The sequence below is a fragment of the Mus pahari genome, chromosome 10 (assembly GCF_900095145.1).
Source record: "Mus pahari chromosome 10, PAHARI_EIJ_v1.1, whole genome shotgun sequence".
Taxonomy (NCBI): Eukaryota; Metazoa; Chordata; class Mammalia; order Rodentia; family Muridae; genus Mus; species Mus pahari.
In genome coordinates this window covers 116330501-116353184 of record NC_034599.1, presented here as the reverse complement: position 1 = coordinate 116353184, position 22684 = coordinate 116330501, and the positions used below count along the sequence as shown (strand labels likewise).

Below are 22684 nucleotides of genomic sequence, written 5' to 3'. Positions count from 1 at the left end.
AGGCTGGCCTTGAACTCAGAAATACGCCTGCCTCTGCCTCCCGAGTGCTGGGATTAAAGGAGTGAGCCACCACCGCTTGGCCTGTATTTGAGTTATTAATGTCCTTAAAATCCTCTAGCAGCATCATGAGATATGATTTTAAATCCGAATCTTGCTTTACGGGTGTGTTGCAGTATCCAGGACTCATTGTAGTGGGAGTGCTGGGTTCTGATGATGCTGAGTGGTCTTGGCTTCTGTTAGTAAGATTCTTACGTTTGCCTTTTGCCATCTGGTAATCTCTGGCATTAGTTGTTATAGCTGTCTCTGGGTGGAGCTTGTTCCTCCTGTGATTCTGTCAGCACTCCTAGGAGTCTAACTCTCTCCTGAGGCTCAGTGGTCAGTGCACTCTCTGCAGGCCACCTCTCTCTCCTCTTGCAGGGAAGGTGCACAGAGGTCTGGAGCTCAGCTTTGTCTCCTGGCTGAAGATGAAGGCCCAAAAGGCACCCTGTCCCAGAAGCTATAATGCTTCTGCTGCCCGCATGCTCTCTTGCACAGACTGGTCTCTGAGGAATCCGGGATACAAGATGGCGTTCGAGTCTGTAAGTCTTAAGACTGGGACTTTGCAATCCAGTTCTTGCTGACAAGATACCCACATGTTACAGAATGGTAGCTGTTAGATCAGTTTTTAGGTATATGAGGTGGTATGTGAAGATGCCAGGAGCAAATTCAACGTTACAGTTATTTGTCATGCCTGGATCTAGCTGGGATTCTTTGAGCGCACACACATATTAATGTGTGTGCACAGTTCAACTCTAAATTGAGAATCAAGAGTTCTTGATTTTCAACTGAAGGCTGAGTACTTAATCACACCGCCTTAGACTTGTCCAAAATGAGTACTACAGGAAAATTGTGTCATTTCTGAGCAAAGGCTTCTCTTCTGTCAGGACAACTGAGAATGTCTCAAGAGAAGTTAGCTTCACTGTTGTGAAAGCCGAAGTATAGCTAGGGAGCAGACCTGCATCCAACTTTGCAGGGTACACAGGAAGGAGGAGAAATCTTATAAAACAAAACAACAGTCATTGAGATTTAGGGGTCACCTGACATCACATAGCAGGCTAAACTCTGTCTATTACCCAAAATTGATCATGGATAGAATGAGACCTGAAAGTGACAACTGTCAAAACTTGTCCTTGGAAGCGAGCACAGAAGGTGCTAGATGGTTATTTATCTGAAAAGGAGGACCAGCTACAAACAACTAACAAATTGTTCTCTTCCAGAACACAAAACTTCAAATTCATAAGGAAATAAGTAAAAAAACCACAACAAGCTCAAAACTAGACCCACAGATAATTGAAATCAAAACTATGAAAAGATGTTCAATGCTCAGAGAAATGCCAGAACAAAATGCTATTTCACACTGCACTGAGAAAAAGTGTACTATGATAGTGTATCAACATGCACTGTAACACAAGCAACAGTGAAGAGATATGATTCCAGATATAACCACTGAAATGAAAACGCTGTACTTATGCAGAAAGCACACACACATATATGTAGGTATGTAAACATATGTTCATTGTGTGTATGAAACTTGGATGCCAATATCTAGGAATTTCATCTTCACACATAGGCAAGGGCTTCTTGCCATGAGCTGTTGTGGCAAGTATGTCACTCATGCTGACACCATTCCATGTTCTCTATGAAAATGTTGAGACAGAATCTCATGTAGCATAGCTGGCTTCAAACACTATGGAGCTGAGGATGACCTTGGGTTGATGTTCCTCCTGCTACCTCCCAAGTGCTGAGATTACAGGTGTAGGCCATCATGCCAGGTTTACAGAGTGCTGGGAATCATGCCTCAGGTTTTGTGCATGCTAGTGTTCTAACAACAGTGCTACATCCGTCCTCAGCCCTGAATATACTCTCCACTACATACTATTTTCCCATTCATCGGTTGCAATCTGTACCAATTATTTACCCATACTTATCACCCTGCAACCTATATCACTTTGAAACAAATTATAATTTAAAAGTATAAATACTTTTATGGATATTAAACATCACTAAATGTTATATATTACTAAATGTTGCCCTAGCCTTATCTATTAAAAAGACAAAGCTATAGAAAGTGTCTAGGGCTGGTGAGATGGCTCAGTGGGTAAGAGCACCCGACTGCTCTTCCGAAGGTCCGGAGTTCAAATCCCAGCAACCACATGGTGGCTCACAACCATCTGTAACAAGATCTGACGCCCTCTTCTGGAGTGTCTGAAGACAGCTACAGTGTACTTACATATAATAAATAAATTAAAAAAAAAAAAAAAGTGTCTAAGGAGCTGGGCGTGGTGGTGCACGCCTTTGATCCCAGCACTTGGGAGGCAGAGGCAGGTGGATTTCTGAGTTCGAGGCCAGCCTGGTCTACAGAGTGAGTACCAGGACAGCCAGGGCTACACAGAGAAACCCTGGCTCGAAAAACCAAAGTGTCTAAGGTGATTACTGGAAAACAGTTTTTTTTTTTTTTTTTAGCTATTTATCTTGTTTACTTACAGTGACAGTATTTCTATAATGATCAAACATTGCTTTAAGATTTAAAAAAAAAAACCCATGATAAAAACAGAGAAACAGTACCAACAGTGGTTAGAAAAGAATATGGCATTTTATTTTGCATATGGATGTACAGTAAATGAGTTAAACAAGATCATCGCAGGGCTCTCAAACACTGATCACTTGCAGCCTAACCCTCTGACATTAGTCCTTGCAAAGCAGCCACACTAGTGTTTCAGGTTTGGTGTTTGCTGTAGCTGTTGACTGTAAAATGCCCAGTAACTTTTGAGTAATATATTACAGTAGACACAGCTGGGCTTCAATGTTCCATCTTTGGAACAAACTATGCTCATTTACATGTCAGAACAGGTGGCTCTAATTACTTTATTGTGAGTTTTAATGACTGATTTTAAGCTACACAGAATTTTCTCAGAGTTTCTAAAAGCAACAATAATCCTTATTGTTTATAAAAGATAATGTTGAAAAAGGTAATGTTAAAGGCGCTTTTAGAAATATTTAAGGATAACATAAGGTACTATTAGAAAAACTACATATTTTAAAGCAAAACACTGATGTACCATAGCAGTGTTTTAAGATAGTGCAATGATACTACCTTATATACTGTTCTAATATCTAAACCTCATAATTACAATTTTAATATATAACCTGTCTTACAACTATGCACAGCTTCTGAAGCGTAGTTTTCAGTCTGTTTTATGCATAAATTAAAGTTGGTCCTTGATTTGGAGAACTATGGCTACCTGGAAGCACTAAATTTCAGATACTTATTGACAGCCAACATAAACCTTGACAGGGTGATAAAGCCAGAGTGCCATGCATGAAAAAGCAACTGCTACTCCAAGTGAGAATCAAATCTAGCACAAGACCTTCTCTGAGGCCTCATGTCTCAATGAGTAACCAATAATAAAAAAATCCTACAAGATATAAGAGGAAGCAGCTGGCCAGTCTAGTGTATTTTCCACAATGGAGTAGTTCTTAAAAAGAGGCGACTTTGGACCTTTAGCATAAGAGACAGACTTTACATTCTTTGATTTAACTTATACCTTTTAAAAAAGATAAACTATATCTGAACTTTTCATGACATTTAAGCTGCTTGGGCCCTACAGCCGCTCAAGCTGGCTGAAGCCAAGAGGCAGCTACTAGAAACTTCAAATGACTCTAGATCCCATTCTCCTCTTCCTTACAATTGTGAAATTACAATTTAGCAAACTGCTTGACCTTTAAGAGACACTCTATAAGCATAGTAGAATTTGCATATTATTAAACTCTTAAGAAAAGCCCAAAGATACATGGAAAATATGCTTGCTAACAGTGACTGCTTTACAATGGCAATAATGAAACAGAGCTAGAAAAATAATTTGTTTTAAATAATGTGAAAGAAGTTAAATTTTTTAAAATATATTACTTATCTGTGAACTTCTGACTTGACAGTGAATAGATTTCTTCTGTGAGCTGAATTTAAGCTACATTTTAATTATACTATAGCGTCAAATCATAAATATAACCATCCCAACAGTAAAGAGATCATCAAAGCAGTAATATCAGATCAATTCTAAGACATCACCCAGCCCAGACCACAGGAGGTACTTTTGGATAAAGGCTTTAAGAAGACCTTGAGCTCATGTGGAAAGCAGGTCAGTAAAGACTCCAGTTCTGCATCATGGAGTCTTCCAAGCCAAGCCGCTTTCCACAAACACAAATTCAGTCTATCTTTTCTTTCTGGACCAGTCTGGGAGCATCGACAAAATCTTTGCCATTGTAAAGAATAATAAAAAATGTTCCAATGCTTGCAACTCCCCAGAAGAGGACATATGCCAGTGTTTCTGTCCAAGTGTCACCTGTTGATATTAAAAACAAAAGATAATACATCATTTGTTGATAACAGACCTATTGATCAGTTGTATAGCACAACCTCACACTGAAGTTTATTTGCATGTCCACAGGAAAAATATAACATCTTAAGCTTTAAACCAGGTGCCTCAATTCTGCAGGCTCAATAAACCATCATCTGTGGGACCTTAAGAACTTGTTGCCTCTGTGACAAGTCCCCAGCAATACTGAGGCTACCAACAGATGCCACACTGCGGGAACTACCACACAAGTCATAATTATCATTGAGATTAAATGCTTTAGTAGCACAAGAAATTAACAATTTAATCTTAATTCTACAATCAATGCAATATTATCAAAATACCTATCCAAAACACACTTTACAAAATGTATATTTTAAAACTCAATTATAACATACTGCAACAGCATTTAACACAACACTGCTGGTTGAGTTCATAAAGGTTAGTAGCACCCATGAAGCAAAGACCTATTTTGTTTTTCTCTTTGAACAGCCAAGCCTCGGCTCACTTTTCTCCTGCATCTGCTGGCCTCAAGTGTGGAAAAGCACATGCAGAGTCAAATGGCCAATAAGATCGTTCAAGGAAAAAAAGCCAGACCACCTCAGAGGTTGTGATGCATCTATGTTCCCGCCTGAAAAACACAGCAAGGGCTGGAAATCAGCAGCCCCTATCTGGAAGCATTAACTGACAGGACACTATCTATAGAATTCAGTATTATTTTTACTCAAAATTATCCCTAAATTTGCAACATTATCAGTTTTCAAAGCTTTGAGTTTTAAAAGTTGCTATGCAGAGACAACTTATTGTTTGGGGAGTTGTTCTGGTTTGATTTCTATTTCAGTGATAAATATAATAACCAAAAGCAACTTGGGAGAGGAAAGGCATTATCTGGCCTCTACTTTACAGTCTATCACTGAAGGAAGCCAAGGCAGAAACCTAGAGGCAGGAACTGAAGCAGAGACCATAGAGGGTCTCTTACCTGTCTGCTCTCCATGGCTTGCTAGTTGCATTATTACATAATCCAAGAGCACTTGCTCAGGGATGGCGCTGCCCACAGTGTGCTAGGCCATTCCTCATCAATCATTAATCCAAAAAATGCCCCCATAGACTTGCCTACAGGACAGTCTTATGGAGGCATATTTTTCAAGGGAATAAAGTTCCCTCTTCCAAAAAGATTTCAGCTTGTGTAAAAGTTAGGGGAAAAACAAACCAGGACAGGACTGAAGCAGGACCAAGCACTCCAAGAAAAGAGCTTCCTATTAGCTACTGGACACTCCCAAGAAGAACCCTCTACTCATTCGGGCCTTATCCCTGCAGAAGCTCTTTAACCTATAGTGATCACAGAAAACCAAACAAACCCATCCAATAGGGAGTGGCTCCCAGGGAACAAGCACCCACTGTGCAGTGTTATAGACCCAAGTTAAAGATCCAGGGAGTGACTAAAACCAGTTGGTGGCCTCAAAGCAACCAGGATTTGTCCTTTTTTCTTCCCGCCATAGAACCTGACACAGACTCATAACCATACTGCAAGCAATTCCTAAACCCTTTTCTGTTTTTACTGTAGGTAAGAATGGGTTCTCAAGTTTTAGAAGGTCAAAGAATATACTAAAGACTACATGAAATAAAGACAATACTGTCTACTGTCTGGCTCTACACTAGTTTGCTAACTATGTTGGCAAGTTACTATGGTTTTTTCTCTCTATACAGTCAACACTGTAGTATTTTATCAAATCATGTGGTGATTGTTTACAGTGCTAACTCTGATGAGGGCAGAGATGTATGGCACTGAACCTCTTAAGAAGTACAGGCTGATGGTAGTAGAGACAAGGATGATGGTGGTATGATGCCAATCCCAAATTCAGAAAACACCCGAGGGCTTACTATACTATAAAAGCCTAGACATAGCAGACAAAACAATGAACAAAATAGTCTCTGTCTCAAAAATCTGATGATTGGATGGTGAAGACAAGTGAGAAAATCATTCTATGCAGAAAAACACATAGGTCACCAGGAGGGGATTCTACCTCTAAAAAAATAAATTTCTGAGTTCAATGGAAGACAAGTTCAAGGAGTGCTATGGAAAGCCAAGATTCTACATGGAGAACAAAAGGTTATAGGGGGTTAAGGAGGAGCACCTGCAGGGTCCTTCAACGTGGTGCTTTACATAGAAGTTTCAGGACAGCCAGGAATAACCAGAGACCCAGTCTTAAGAAACAAAACAAATATCAAAATATTATGAATGGGGCCAGAAAACTGCTTAGTGGGTAAAGGCACTTGTCACACAGGCAATGGTAATCTGAGTTTGATCCCTAGAACCTACTGTACCAAGGAGAGAACCAACTCTGCAAAAGTTGTTCTCTGACCTCCATATACACCACTGCAAGCAGTGCCTTATACAAGCAACATACTCATACACATACAAATAATTAAAAATATTATGAAGGGTTAGCTTATTTCTAGCAGGCAGAATGACAATTTTCATTTTGTCTAGTTATGTTCTCTATAATTATATATTATTTTGGTAACAAGAAAAAAAATTATAAAAACCTCAAGTTAAAAAACTGAGCCAGCCAAATGGCTTAGTAACTAAAGGTTCTTGTTTTGCATGCCTAGTAACCTGAGTTTGACCCCTGTATGTAAAAATGGGAGAACTAATTCCACAAAGTTGTCCTTTTACCTCTATATGTGCACCTGTCATGTGATAATAGTAATTAAAGGTACTGGGGGAATTAAGGGAGAAGAAACACTAAAACATTTTGTTTGAAAATGCCATAATGATATCAAATAGCCTGTATGTTAATTTAAAATAAAATGAGATTCTAAACAAAGCATTACCACTACCACTGACTAATGACAACAGAAAACTAGTAGGAATTAGAGATGTATCTTAGTGCACAGTGATGCCTAGCACTACACACATACATAAAATAAAACCCAATTAGCAAACTACTTATTAACCTTAATAAGTAAACATGTAGTGCTGAGTGTACTCAAGACTCAAATGCATTATATAAAGGCAAGCACCATGGCACACACCCTTAATCACAGCACTCAGGGGCAGAGGTGGGTAGATTTTTTTAGTTCAAGGCCAGTTTGATCTACATAGAGAATTCCAAGCCAGACAGAGATAAACAGTAAGATCCCATATCAAAAGGAAGAAACAAAAGAATATGAAACAAGAGTCCACTCACCAGCCATGAGCAAACAGATGATGCACATTGAAAAGGCAACAACCATGATGATAGGCAACTGAAAAAAAAAATCAGTGAAAGACACAGCTGTTAGGAATAATCAGTGGTTATAAAATCATCCACATCCACTTAGCCTGCAAAAGTCCAAAACTTCTGCAGGCTCAAACACAGTTTTTTTTTTTTCCCCTTTGGGGGGATGGGGTTCCATTTTTTTAAACCAAACACCACTATTTATTTAGTGACAAAATTCTTCACACTGATAAGTTATGAGATCTAAGGAAGGATGCTTCTGCTCCAAACTTGGCCAAATACTGTATAGGACAACAGATCTCTCTCCCATCCAGGGCACTTTGCCATCTGGTATAAGGCCCTAGAGAAGCTGCAAAGTCTTGTGAATACAGGAAAAAGGAGATTCAAAGTATCCCAGACACATGTTGCCTTTCATTTATAAATTTATTTCTAGCAATTCCCTGGTCATAAAAAGGATGTATAATAGAGTCATGAAAGAAAGCAGATATACAGAGGTTTTTTTTTTTTTTTCTATACTCTAGTCTTCAACTTATAACATGCATTGTTTTTCAACAGAGCTGTTTTCTATACCTTCAGACATAATACTTCCAATCCTAAAAATCATAGAAAGTTTCTTACCGCCAGGAATTTCCAGTCCCTTGGAACACTTAAAGGACTATGAGATTCTAATTCATCCACTGAATAATTTCCAAGAAATAAGTCTATGGAATCCTAGAAAATAAAGAAATGAAATTGTGAACTTTCCAAACTTAATTTGACTACATTGAGCAATGGCAGGCAAACAAACAAAAAAAACCCATCAAATACAAACTTACTTGTCTAAATCCATCAGAAAAGTTGTTCTTGTAATACCGTAATAATGAGTTGAAGCCATCCATTAATAGTCCCAACTGAGTTCTTTTTCCAGTTCTGGTTAAAAAAGATCCAATTTTAAATTATATATATGCATATTAAATTATCAGTTTTATGACCTGTGACTGTTATAGAAATCATGAGCAGCAAAGATATTAAAAATTATCCCTGAAATTACAGACATTTTACAAGTCGCTTGGAAGAAATATAGTGTCCCCTTGTATCTATAAAGAACCTTACTAGATACTACTCTACAGATGTTCAAGTTCCCCAGATAAAAAAGTGTAGTGTTTCAACACACCCTATTCATACCCTCTTATCATTTCTAAGTTACTTATGGTGTTACAATGCAAGTATGAAGCAAATAGATACTATCCTGTATTGTTGAGGAAATGATATAGAAAAAAATTTGCATTCTTAGCCACAAATACTTTTTCAGGAACACTTTAGTTAGTGGTTGGGTGAATCCATAGATACAACCCATGAATAAGAAAGTCAATTTTATTTGTTCTCTAAAACATTACCAAAATGACACAAGAAAGTGAAATAGTTTTAGCTACAAAAACAAGAACTATGAAAAGAAGTACAGCCCCTGTCAGGAGGTATAAAACAGCATAGCAACTAGGAACCATATCTGCTCCCAGGAAATCTCTACAGAGTTACAGAAAAGACTCAAAGATGCGGAGAACAAACAACAGGAGCATGGTTGGGAGCTTTGCAGAGATGCAGCTCATAGGCTGTGTCCCAAACCTGTGGAATCGGACTGGTGACTGAGGTGCAGTGTGATGGCTGAGAAGCACTGTAAAGCCCTCAACCCTCTCTATGCATCGGACTGCCCCAAGGAGGCTAAGAACCCACCAGTGCCCAAGCTTTGTCTTCAGTGATCCTAACATGACAGCTCTAGTGAGGCCCAGGTGCTTGGCTTATAAAACTGTTTCCTGAAAGCTGAACACAGTACTCCAGAAAGCATTGGAACTACAAGCCACTGATGTGAATCACAAGTTAAAAGTGTGGCTTACCTTGTAAAGTCAGTCTTCAAGGCACCGGTACCTGCATACTGTTTGGCACAAGCATTAGCATTATCGGCCCAGGCTTTGGGAAAAACAAACAAAAACAGCTGATAATGATTAAGGTGTCAACTAAAGTTTTAATGCAAAATATTAATTTCAAAATTTGAACAACTTTGCTCCTACTAAGAAATTACCTACCATTTTTGTAAATCTTCTCAAATTCATCTTGTTCTTCAAGCTTTTGTCCCACATGCAAAACTCCTAGTCTCTAGAATAAGAATCACACCCATATTTATGAGACTTTAGCAGACCCAACTTAGGAAGAAAAGGCAATCATCCTCAAATCCTATAACAGGGATTCTTTTCCTACTGGTGCAAAGCACAGGTGAGCTTCAGCTTGTTAGAGCTCTTGTCCACTCACTACAGACCGCAGGAAGCCCCAGAACAACAGGGATAACAGCTAAATGGTGCTCAGGTGAAGGAAGAGAAAAGTGAAAGATGCTGTGAGACTGAAGTCATTATTCCCTCTTTCCCTTCCATTCCGTTCACCCTCCTCAGCTCTTATACCCCAGGCGTCCACATTCAAGTCATGGAAGTCTTTACACCCCAAGGACCTCTAAAAATCTGATGAGCGCTACATATCCTCCCCCAAACATGAGCTTATATACATGTGCATGCACGCATATACACACTTTTATAAAGTTTCAAGGGTTGCTGAGTCCCTAAGTCCCCTTCTCTATGGACTCTCTGGGGTCTACCAACCACATTTTGGGAAGCCCTGTCCTCAATTTTGTTTCAAGTCATCAGCCCTCTGAGCCACCTCAGATAGCACCTCACTATGTCTTGATCAGTGTGAGTCAGAACACCCTCAGAAGCTTTTAGCTGAGCAAAAACTGCCCCTACAGAAGGAAAAAGAACAATAGGAGAGTTCCCACACTGCCTCAGAGACTTCTGCCCAAAGATGCTCTGAAGCTCACTATGTTCCATCAAACTGTGTCTACCACGTGAATTAGATTACAGAACCCAATTCAGCAGGCTATTTAATCTGCCATGGGACCAAACCTTTCCTAACCCTTTTCAACTGAAAATGACAGCTGAAGCATCTTCACCGACTAACATGACATAGCGCAAACTAGAGACTGCTCATTACTCCTTTGGCACAGTTACTTTATGACTCAAGAAAAATTCATTCTAAAGCAGAACCCAAAATTTCATGAGTATTAGAAAACTGTCATTTTCTGATCTTTGTCCTTTAAATACTTACAAACTTTTATCTAGACATCTGAAACATACTTTGTCCCTCACAACAAATGCCAATGTGATTTAGAAATCTAGGCTCATTTATATAATTTTATATATGTATTTATGTATATATATTTATATATGTGTATATTTATGCATATATAAAATAATGTCAGAAACTTGAAACTAAGAAGCTAATGTTCCTTCTCAGAACAAGAGATTCAAAACAACAAACAAACAAACAAATCCATAAATTTTTGTCTTTTTTTTTTTTTTTTTTTTGAGACAGGGTCTCAAGTAGCCCAGGGAAACCTGGATCTCCCTGCTTCACCTCCAAATGCTATGACTATAGCTGTGTACCACAGAACTCAGTTTATGTGGGATCAAATCTAGGGCTTTACTCATACTAAGCAAGCACTCTACTAAATGAACTACACCTCCAAAACAACTTTGATATACTAATAAATTAGGGGGAAAAAGTTGATATGGAAGCACAGGCCTGTAATCCCAGAATTCAGGAAGCTGAGGCAGGAGAATCAGGAGTTAGAAGACTACATGTGTTACAGAGTGACCCTGCCTCAGAAACAAACTGTAAAACAAAAGAACAGGCATGTCTTACACAAAAATACCTAATGCAGCTAGAGTTCAATGGAATAGATTAACTTACTCATTCCTGACATCAACATAAACTGATATGGGGCCTCTTAGAAAGTAATATATTTATTCTCTTTAATTCTATAATTCCACTCCTAGGAATTAACCCAACTAAGGTTAGTTTAATTATCAAGCTGAAAAAATCTATAGTCACTTGGAAAGAGTCTCAAAGAGGGTTTGTTTAGATTAAGATAACCTGTGGGCTAATCTGTGGGAGATTGTCTTGATTACACTACTGATAGGGCACCTCAGCTTGAAGGTAAGGAACACTGCTCCTTTGGGTCCTGATCTGTGAAAATCAGGGAAAGTGAGCTGAGCAGTAGCAAGAATGCAAACACCCATCCATTCATATTCATTCATATATTCATTCTCATTCATATTCATATTCTCTCTCTCTCTCTCTCTCTCTCTCTCTCTCTCTCTCTCTCTCTCTCCCCCCCCCCTTGAATATAGCTAGCTATAACTAGCTGCTCCAAGTTCCTGATGCATTGGCACCCCCATGCTGTGTAACAATTTCCACCAAGATAAAACACTCCATCTTGCAGAGAAGTTTCTTATGACTAAGGAAGTACACAGCTCAGTAGTGTCAGCATGTCACTGAAACTGACCAGAAACACTAAAGTGACTGTCCCTCCCCAACTTATATAAATGATAAGGACTGCTGAGACACCCCCAAAATCACAAGATGGCTGGAAAAGACTCTTCAGCTGCCTGCAAGTCAGGTAGTATCCCCCAGTTTTGCAGTATTATGAGCTGTCACCTGGTATTAAGGAGGGCTTTTGGTGATACAGCTGTGTTTGAGTTATTTCTGCTCCCATAAGTAACCCCTCCCTCACACTCCTCAATGGTTATCCTTACTCTGTTCGGTTGTGGATTCCCTATCTGGAATGAATATATATTTTGTTCATGTCTTCCCAGGGATACATTCATAAGACACTTCACAGGAATGGACAACAACCTGAAATTGTGAACTAGAATAAACCTTTGCTCCCTAAGTCGATTTTGTCAGCTTACTTAACCAAAGTGACTAGAAAGTCAACTAAAACCCAAAGGAAAAAGTATTCAAGTTAATAATATTAAAAATAGATACATTCTCTATAGTATTACTTAATGCCCCCAAATATAGTAACATTAATGGTTTAATAAATTATAGTTCAGTATATACTATTAAAACTATGATTACATAAATACTAAAGGACAACGGTGCAGTGAAAACTACAAACGTGCTCTGATGGTAGTTATGGATAACTTGTACACCAATGGCTAGGTACAAAAATAAAGTCAGATTAGGGTGCAGACAATGTGAGTACTTTTTGTTGCTGGTTTTCAAAAGTAAAGGTTCTTCACTTTGTTTTAACTACAATTTTTTTCAGTAAAGTAATATTCACCTGCAGCTGTGCCTGAAGGGAACACCGAGCTAATAAACTCTGTATCACATTCGTTCTGTCCAGACAATCCATGCAGTTGCTGCGAAAAACTCCTTCCTGGTTTGTCACCACCTTGCCGGCAGAGTCTACTAAAAAATAACTGAAACACATTTGTGTGAGCACTTCTATGCCATAGTACACTACACACATCAATGATACTGCTCCTAGGACACAGGTCTCACAGGGTAACCTGTAAGTTACAAGGTCAGATAAAGTGGACAGTCAAGCATTTTTTTTCCTAGACAAAATGGGAATAAGAATAGTTGAGGCAATAGCCCCTTTTCTAAAACAGCCTTTATAGAAGTCATCACACACTGAGAAGCACAGAGAGAACAGTGAAGGGGCCTACTGCTATGGAAACCAACCATATTTCCTAAGGTCCCTTTAACATGATTATTTCACCATGTCCCAATATAACAATCTCTATCAGAATCTGAGTTACATACAAAAATTCTGAGCCCTGACAATCAGAAGCAGAACCTTCTGAAGCAAAGGTTGGAAAGAGCATTTAAAAATGTTTTTTCTCTTTTAAAATGGATGACGATGCAGACAGAGAAAAGGAAAATACATTTTTTAAATTCCAATTTTCCTCTCCCCTGATCATGCAAATGTGTATACAGTAGCCAAACATGGTGACAAGCTCCTGTGATATTTTTATTTTTTAACAAGATCCTCAGATTTCACTATGAACTAAAAACAACTGACAACATTCAATTGATTAAGAGCATGGACCTTGGCAACAAACGATCTGTTGCCAACCTTAGCACCCTGATCAGCTTTCCCAGATGTATAACTTTAGATAGCAAGCTTTTCTATACATACTCAAAACTGAGGAACTAGTAAAACTGTTAAGCTGCTCTAAGGTCTGAATGAGAGAGAACGTAACATACAAACCAGATAACTAGCAAAGTCTGTATGGCTTAGTTAAAAAACCAGAAAGTAAAATTATTCCCCCAAATCCAACAGTTTCATCAAAGCTAAATTGAAATTATCAATTTAGGAAGAAGAAGATATTTAGATACCTTGAAGAAGGTATTTAGATAGACAGTCACTGCACATAATGTCTTTGCAGTATAAGTGAAGCTGGCTCTAGCTAGGGAACACACGTGTGCATGTATGAGTGTGAGCACAGACAATGTCACTAGTATGCTGTTTACTAGTACAGGCGTAAATGTTTCTACTGGGTAAGTATTATTATCAGTGCTTCACAAATGTGGAGACAACCTTTAAGGACGTCCATCAGGCCCCTGAGCATAAGGCTAACTAGGGATGTTCTGAGACACATTTTAGAACTGAGAAGACAGATTCCTTCTACTACCTCAAAAGCCACTGGAAAAGAAATACTGTCTTGCAAGATTACCCAAATTCCTCTAGTCAATGTTCCAGCCTAGCTGAGGAGCACAGTGAGCAACCATGAGAAAGGTGCTCCAGTCAATCCCCCTCTTATACACTTTTTTGTTGTGTTGCTTTTTGAAATAAGTGTTGCAGGATGTTTGATCACACTATGAAACCCAAGGTTGTAAACTGAAAAAAACAACAACAACAACAAAAAAACCTGTCTCTAGTTGTGGTGTGGCTCAGCCCTACTACAGACTTTTAATCCGAGAGCTTTCTGTTTATTGTAAATAAGATTAAATAAAGCCAATCATAGGTCAAGAGATGGAGCAAGAAACCAGTTGATAGGGAATGAGCATAGGAAACCACCATAGAGAGTGGGAGGAAGCCATGAGGTTGGAAAGAGAGATGCACAGGAAGTAGGAAGGAAGGACATTCAGTTTGAAGGGTTTTTAAGACTGTGGAGAAGAAAAATGAGCTTTTTTCCTTCTGAGAAGTCAGTTGAGTAAGAAGGTCAGCTGGGTGCTCTCCTTGCCTCTTTGAGCTTTCACCACAGTGTCTGGCTCCTAAGTCTTTATTTGGTAAATTGAATGTTTGAGATTGCGGGGTTTTTTTTTTTTTAAAAAAAAAAAAAAACAAAACAAAGAAACAACAACAACAAACAGGGCTGGAGGGATTGCTCAGCAGTTAAGAGCACTGACTGCTCTTCCAAAGGTCCTGAGTTCAAATCCCAGCAACCACCATTCATAATGAGATCTGATGCCCTCTTCTGGGGTATCTGAAGACAGCTACAGTGTACTTAGATATAATAATAAATAAATCTTTAAAAACAACAACAACAAACAAGGTCTCTGTATAGCCCTGGCTGTCCTGGAACTCCTGATATAGAAAAGACTGGTTTCTAACTCATGGAGATCTGCCTATGTCTGCCTCCAAGTACTGGGATTAAAGGTGTTCACCACTGCTCTGTCCTCAGCCCCGTTCTTACATGACAGCAATTGCTGGAGAACCCAGGGAGCCACCCCCTCTACTAACAAAGCCAGGCCCAGCCAGTCTCTTCTCTAATAGCCAACCACAGCACAAGTCTATCACCCTTCACTAGCTGTGCTCATGAAAGAGTGTCACAGGAAAAAAACTATAGTTGATAGTTTTGTATATTAACATATTCTTAAAACCAAACAAATGCTCAGAGAGAATATTGAAATTTAAAAGTACAATTGGTATACTATGTACAAAAAGTACATGTGGAGTGCCAGGTTAGAACTTTCACAAAGGTAAAACAAAATGATAGATTGGTGTATAGATTGTAAGACCGATATATGTACAGGAAACAATAAGCCTGTGAACCAATACACTAAAATATGTAGCAAACATTCAAAAACCACCACAATAATGTTCAAATCTTTTGCTCCACTAATCCAACATTAAAGTGTTTTTTCCTAGGTAAAATTTTAACATAAGTGAAAAGATAAACACATATTCATCCAAAGAGAACCACTTGCAGCACTCTTTCAGAGATAAGCAAAGGACCCAGACACTCTATGTGATAGGAAGCATCTATTTAAAGCTATGTTGTGACCTAACAGGCTGCAGAGAGGACACTGAAAATTGTCATTACAAATGCTCCTAACAGAATGCTGTGATAAAATGACAGACCACTAAAAACAAAATAGTAATGAACCAACTGCGATTATGTAAAAATTTGGAAAATACTATTAATAGTCCTCACATCGGCCCATTTGTAAGAATTTATAGTTAGTCTTCAATTAACAACACTGTTCCAATACAAAAAATTAAGATAATAAAATAGCATATATAAGCACTGACAACCCAGTGAAACAGCTAAATCTGCTAAATTATATATAATTAATAAGACTGACCTATACACCTCTCTCCCCCTTACTGCTCTAAAGAAGTAATATGGCTTACCTTAATTCATCCTGCATTTCTGCTACTTGATCCAATAAAATACTCAGTCGATCCCATCTCATATTTTTACACTCCTTATGGAAGTCAAAGGCAATATATCTACAAAAAAATAATAATACTCAGAAACTAACAAGACCATTTAATTGTCTTCTATTAATAACACCCTTATAAGGTAATTTTTCTATATTAGAGCATACATAATGTTTAGGAATATAAAGCCTCCTTCATTTTGGGCTTACTACTACCTACCACCACCATTACTATCACACACACACACCCCTCCCATGCTCATATATGGTACAGGATATATTAAATTATAAGATAAAATTTATTTTTATGTTATTCTGGAGGCCTGCAGATAATAGTAGAGAAACACAGCAAATGTGAGTGAAGCAGATAAGTTGTAAAGTATTGAAGTATACACTTCAAGAGGGGGTACAATCCAACTGAATAACATGTATTTTCTATCCCTGTATGCAAACAATGTGGTTCCTTCTTACCATTTTCCAGATCGGTATGTTCAAAGTACTGAAACTCAGCTCAGTCCATGGTGGGTTAGGCTGGGTATCTGTTGTATACTAGGGGTTGTAAGAAGTGCAGGGAAGCAAGACAGTCCCTGTAGTGTTGGCTACTGCCCAACTCAACCACCCCAATCCCCCCAAAAAATCACTTTCCTTTACTTTACTTTTCTATACATGCATATGTATGTGCAAAGGAGATTTTGTCAATCTTTAAAATAACCTAATGTTTAAGAAGTACAACTCTAAAGCCAGGTTATATCTAAATGTGACAGTGTCCTACCATTCCCTTGAGAAGGGGGAAAATCATTAGCCAAGCCCTGACAGTCAATAGAGAAGACTGGCTACATGAAGTCTGGCATATACCCCAACTTCCTGCTTAGGGATCACAGCCAGCAGGAGGCCTGGAAGGACTGTGCTCCCATCTGAAGAGTGAAAATGCAGACAAAGCATCCATTGCTGGGTAACAACTCCCTTACTCTAGCTACAGAGTTTACGGTTCTAGCATGTAACAGACTCTACCACCTCAATGGTTCTTAAGAGAGAACTATAACCCCCAGAAATTAGCACAAAAATACATGTGGGCCAGTTACAGGAAGCAAGGAAGTGAGCTTAAAAGGTAACCTTAATAAAAGTAGCACTATAAGTTATTTTAGTGCTATGATCAGAATTATCAGCTATAGCCTTGGTTTCAACAGACCATCACACAGAGTATCTAAAACCACTGCCTTGTGACTTATTGGACAGGCAAAGATACTGCTTCAGATAAGAGTACTACACAAGCTAAACTGACCCAACTCATGCAGTGGTAAAGACCACATCAAGTTAAAAACTGAAATTCATGAGGTTGAAGAGATGGTGCAACAACAGTTAAGAGCATTGCTTGCTTTTCTAAAAGATCCAGGTTTGGTTACCAATACCCACATGGCAGCTCACAAACATTTGTAACTCCCCTTCTAGGGGATTCGGTACTCATGTTCTGGCTTCAGTGGGCACTACATGCATGTAATGCAGATATACATACAGGCAAAACACTCATACACATAAAAGTTTTAAAATATTTAAAAACAAATACCTACATTCGTGACCTAATAGGCCATTGCTTTGTAAAACTTTGGTGAGATTTTAACCAGGGACCAAACATAAAACTACTCTGTAAAATAAATTGTATCAGAGAAAATTTCAAACCAACCAAAAGTGAAATTTTGCTTTTATCTGGTACTAGAAATATGCAAAAGCAGAGGAGTAGAGTGATGGTTCAGCTGTCACAAGCACCTGCTGGTCTTCATATTCAGGAACCAGCATCCACATTGGCTTGCTTACATCTAGCCTCCATGGGCACACAACATGTGTGTACGCGTGGACGTGTACACACACACACACACACACACACACATACATATTTTTTTAGATGCAAGTTGAAATATAATAGCATACTCTTTATATTCATACACATAAGTGCACATGTGCCTTGAAAGGATCTACAATGACATCCATGAGATACCTGACCATCCCACTTCCCAAGGAGGACACCATGTTTGCAAATGTTTGCTCAAGTGGTTTCTCTGATCCCTTGTGGTTCACCTGTAAGAAATTTAAAACAGCATGATTTTTCTATTTAGATAGTGATGCCGGAAAAATAACAAGGACACTCTAAGCTTTCATTTTGGCACAGAAACACCAGAAAGAGGAGGAACTCGTCTGAACCAATTTTGTAGGACCTATGGAAATGCAATCAAAGTTTACAGCAACCAGTAAAAAGTCTATTAAGAAAAGGCCACCTTCCAACCACAGAATACTGTCCTTTCTCCTCCACCACACAGGGTGATGAGTTTTGTGGGAAACACTAGCAATCTTGTTTCTTGCTCTCTGTCAAACCAGTAGAAGCAGACCAGAGCCGATGTACACAAAATTGTATGTACATGGAGGACTAAATTATCTGTGCTGTGTAACTGAATGAAGGTCAAAAAATATTGGACTGATTGTAAAAGCTACAACTTCACTATTACCCAGTGGATACCTGGAGCAAGAGATTTATTCTGGACAGACACATAAAACAGACCACCCAAAGTCCAGCAAACCAAGTGATGCTCTTTAGAAATAGGGACAATCAAAAGCAGCAGTATATATGAAAGGCTCCAGAAAATTACTTCCATACTCAGGCAAGAAACATGTCCAGAAAAATCCTACTACTGCAGACATCACTGCCCATTGCTCTTTAGTTTTGAAACTTATCTGGCTGGCAGGCAAATGGATGGCTGTCTCAGAACAGAGGCAGTTTGCAAAGAATGCTGTTATTTTATTCTTTTGCCTTTTCTCAATTCCTAAAATTCAATGAAATCTGGAAAAACATTGGCTGAACATACTAAAAGAGAGTCTTCAGTAAGCACATGTGATTACGAAAATCTTTAAAAAAGAGTCTGGAAAAGGTCTCACAATCAAATGGGTCACTATGATCTTTAAAAATCAAAAAACCAAAACAACAAAACCAACTGCAACCAGGCCTGGAAAGAAACCTGACCCCAGTGTTATCATATTATAATAATCTAAAATATAATTTTTAAGGAAATAGTCATAAAAAGAAACAGGGAACAGTCAGCTTATCCAATACACCAAAATTTAAGAGAGAAAACAAACAGCGATAAAGGGGAATTTCATTACTGCAAATGCATATAATAAAAACAAGCAAAGAAACAAAGAGCTAGCTGATGTGGTACAACATGCACTCAAGAGACAGAGGCAGGCAAATCTGAGTTCAAGGAGGATGTGGGTTCAATTCACAGCACACACATAGTGGCTCCCGACCTATCTATATAGCTCCAGGGGACCTGATGATAGCTTCTAGCTTCTGTGGGCACCAGGCACACACAGGTGACATACAAATGAAAATAAAAATATTTAAAAATAAAGGAAAGAAGAAAAAGAAAGCTTCAAATTAATAATCTAACTTTACACATGAAGGAGCTAGAAAAACAAAGTAAATCCAAAGTAGCAGAAGAAAAGGAATGATATAGATTAGAGCAGAAATAAATAAAGCAAACAAAACTAACAGAGGAGGCAACTGAATAAACATTGGCTCCTGGAAAGATCAGTAACATAGACAGCAAACTCAGCTACAATGAACAAGAAAAAAAAAAAGAGGCAAGATTCAAATTACTAAAACCAATAATGACAATGAGGGCACTGCTAAGAACTTAGAAAGATAAAAAGAATTATAAGAGGATATTGTAGACATTCATGCCAAAAAATGTGCAACTTAGAATTAAAGAAATTTTTAAAGACAAAACAAAAAGAAAGAAAACTTACTAAAACTGAACCCTGAAGCAGCAGGGAACTGGGATAGAAAGCTGGATTTGAGGGAGGGCTGTCTGTGACTCAGACTCTGCCTGTCTCTGGATCTTTTCCTTGCAGCCTTCTCTGGCCTCAGTGGGAGAGGATGCCCCTAGTCCTGATGTGACTTAATGTGCTAGGGCAAGTTGGTGCAGGGTGTTTGTGTGGGGGTCGGGGGATGCTCCCCTTCTCTAAGAAGAGCAAGGTATGGTGGAAGGGGGTGGGAAGGTGAGACTGGGAGGAGAGGAGGGGCTGCAATCAGGATATAAAGCAAATTAATTAATGAAAAAATAAAGTTGGATTTGGTGGCTCACACATATAATTCTAGCACTTGGGAAGTTGGGTAAGAAGAACACTAAGAGATCAAGGGCAGCTTGGGCTAACAGTGAAAACTTGCCCCAACCTCACCAACCTCCCCAATCCACGAAAGGAAAATCTAAACAGACCAGTAAGTAGGAAGGAGACCGAATCAGGATTAAAGAAAAGCCCCAGGTCAGATGGCTTCACCAATCAATTTAACTAATCAAGTTTAAGGATTTAATAAGAATTAGTACCACTTTCCTTTAAACTTCATCATGCTCTTTAACTCATTTATAATAACCAAAAGGTAGAAATAAAGCAAATGTCTGTTAATTCATGATTAGATAAAAGTCTTATATGCCTACAATAAGATATTATTCAGTCTTTAATACAATTCTGATAAACATGGATGAATTTTTAAAATGTTATACTAAATGAAACAAAATACAGAGGACAAATATTATATGATTCTATATGTATGAGAAACATAAAAATAGACAAATTCAGAAGGATTGGAGAGTAAAGTAAAAGGAGTTACTGGGAGCTAGGAAAAGATGGTAAAAGAAAGACTATTTACTAGGATCAGAGTTTCTGTTTGGTACAATAAAAAGCTATAGAAGCATTCATTTAAAATTAATTTTTTTGTTAATTAAAAAGTTTTTATTTTGTTGCCCACCCCCCAAAACATTCAAACTTACCAGATTAATTATTACTTGTTTTCCATAAATAATTACTTGTGAATCAAAATGCCTCTGGAAACCATCCATCTAGAAAAGAGAAAAAGTAAATAGTTTATTAAACTATATGATTATTTACTTTTTAAAAAAAAAAACAAAAAATAATAAACACCTCCTTAACCATCTCATTTCTATACTCAAAGGAATGTCAGGATGAGGACTATACTTTCTGGATGCTGGAAACACCATAGGTAAGTAACTGGCTGTTACGGTCATTGTATGCTGCATACAGTATCACTATTTGAGTTCTGAAGACAACTTCAGACAGATACACTCCATTCTACAGACTTCACTGAGATCTCAGACCAAATGCCCATCTGTCATAAGGCTCAGTGAGCCTTCATTCTAGTACTAGTAACATGTTCCTGAGGCAGTTCCTGAGGCCCAGGAGAAGGGCCTCAAAGATGTTGAATTCTGACTTGTGAGAAACAAATATGTTCCAAAACCAACTTAAGTTCTATTTTAACCAGTGAAAAATTCAAGAAGATGCATACGTGATTTGCTACTTTGCTGATCTGTGGATGTGGTTTGTACTTTAGATTTGGTCTTTGTGACCAGAAAATAGGTATTGATCCTCGAGTCTGAAAGAAAAGAAAGAAATGTAAAAAGAAAGATACATAAACTAGTTTTCTCAATCTAATTATTGAAAGTAGAACACATATTAATAGCTTTGCAAAGAAAAACAACAAATCTAGCAGCTACAGGACAGCATAGAGATCCTCCCTCAATACATACATACATACATACATACATAAACTTGTTTTATGGAAATAGGCTTAAAAAGCACTTTCTCTTCCCAGTGTTACACACATGGTACTTGTATAACATAAAGTTCTGTGTATTACATAGTTCTAAAACAAATATTTATCTAGCAGTAAAAATTAACAAGCTATATATACATTATATAGTTTGGCAATATGAATAAATAGAAAACTGCTTTACTCATTCTCAAAGAATGTATTTATGACGATTTGGATTTGTTTAGCCACTGACTTTCACCAGAGGCAACAGGTGAGCAGGACTGAGTAAGGCAGGTAAAGCCAAGTGTACAGTGTCAGCCCGTTCCATCATCTTCACCCTAGGTAGGTCTACAGGCTTACACTGCTCAACTGCTAAAGTTCCATAAACTTGACACTTTCTTCTCCATAAGACACTGCCAGATAAATAGCCAACCCGTTTATTAACTGAACTTTTCCCATTCTGTACATGAAGTTAGTACTTAAGAAAGAAGGAAGACTGGCCTGGAAGTAAATACATGCAATCCCAGCTTCAGGGACATTGAGGCAGAAGGATCAGAGGTTCAAAGTCATATAACTAATTATATAGTAAGTTTAAGGTCAGTCAGTACTACATGAGATCCTGTTCCAAAACACCTGAAGAGGGGGAAGAGGAGGAGGAGGAAGAGAAGAAGGAAAAAAAGAAAGGGGGAATATGAACATGCAACATAACAGAAAATGAAGAGAAGTAGAAAAGGCAACTGGATGACCATCAGACATGGATACTTGCCTGTACAAATGAAGCCCTGTTCCCACTGTAGTGCACAATCTGTTCTGTTTCTACAAAGTTAGCTGCGTGACCTTCAGAATCAATTCCTAATATTTGGTACAAAAGCAATGTATAAAAGAAAGTCATTAACTCAAGTTAAGAATTATCAACTAAGTTCACATTAATGGATAAGTACTTATACAAGTTCAAACAAGTGGTTAGTACATTATCAGAAAACTAAAAGAAACTCAAA

The 22684-nt window shown here is 38.2% G+C and overlaps 2 protein-coding genes across 4 annotated transcripts in view; one reads left to right on the top strand and one right to left on the bottom strand.

The window, feature by feature from the left end:
- The window catches only part of LOC110328001 (sodium- and chloride-dependent transporter XTRP3B), a 37959-nt gene extending 32444 nt beyond the window's left edge, over positions 1-5515 (top strand). The window contains exon 10 of one of the 2 annotated variants that reach the window (XM_029542767.1): positions 4884-5515. In XM_029542767.1, the coding sequence (XP_029398627.1) occupies positions 4884-5075 (192 nt within the window). In that variant the 3' untranslated portion in view covers positions 5076-5515. The remainder of the gene's footprint in view (positions 1-4883) is intronic. The other variant, XM_029542766.1, reaches the window with a different exon arrangement.
- The window catches only part of Sacm1l (SAC1 like phosphatidylinositide phosphatase), a 64104-nt gene continuing 44033 nt past the window's right edge, over positions 2614-22684 (bottom strand). For both annotated transcript variants that reach the window (XM_021206008.2, XM_029542771.1), the window contains 12 exons: positions 22453-22538; positions 21441-21527; positions 20908-20976; positions 18084-18163; positions 16062-16160; positions 12759-12897; positions 9673-9742; positions 9484-9556; positions 8428-8521; positions 8231-8323; positions 7583-7640; positions 2614-4379 (listed from right to left, as the gene is read on the bottom strand). In XM_021206008.2, the coding sequence (XP_021061667.1) occupies positions 4243-4379; positions 7583-7640; positions 8231-8323; positions 8428-8521; positions 9484-9556; positions 9673-9742; positions 12759-12897; positions 16062-16160; positions 18084-18163; positions 20908-20976; positions 21441-21527; positions 22453-22538 (1085 nt within the window). In that variant the 3' untranslated portion in view covers positions 2614-4242. The remainder of the gene's footprint in view (positions 4380-7582; positions 7641-8230; positions 8324-8427; positions 8522-9483; positions 9557-9672; positions 9743-12758; positions 12898-16061; positions 16161-18083; positions 18164-20907; positions 20977-21440; positions 21528-22452; positions 22539-22684) is intronic.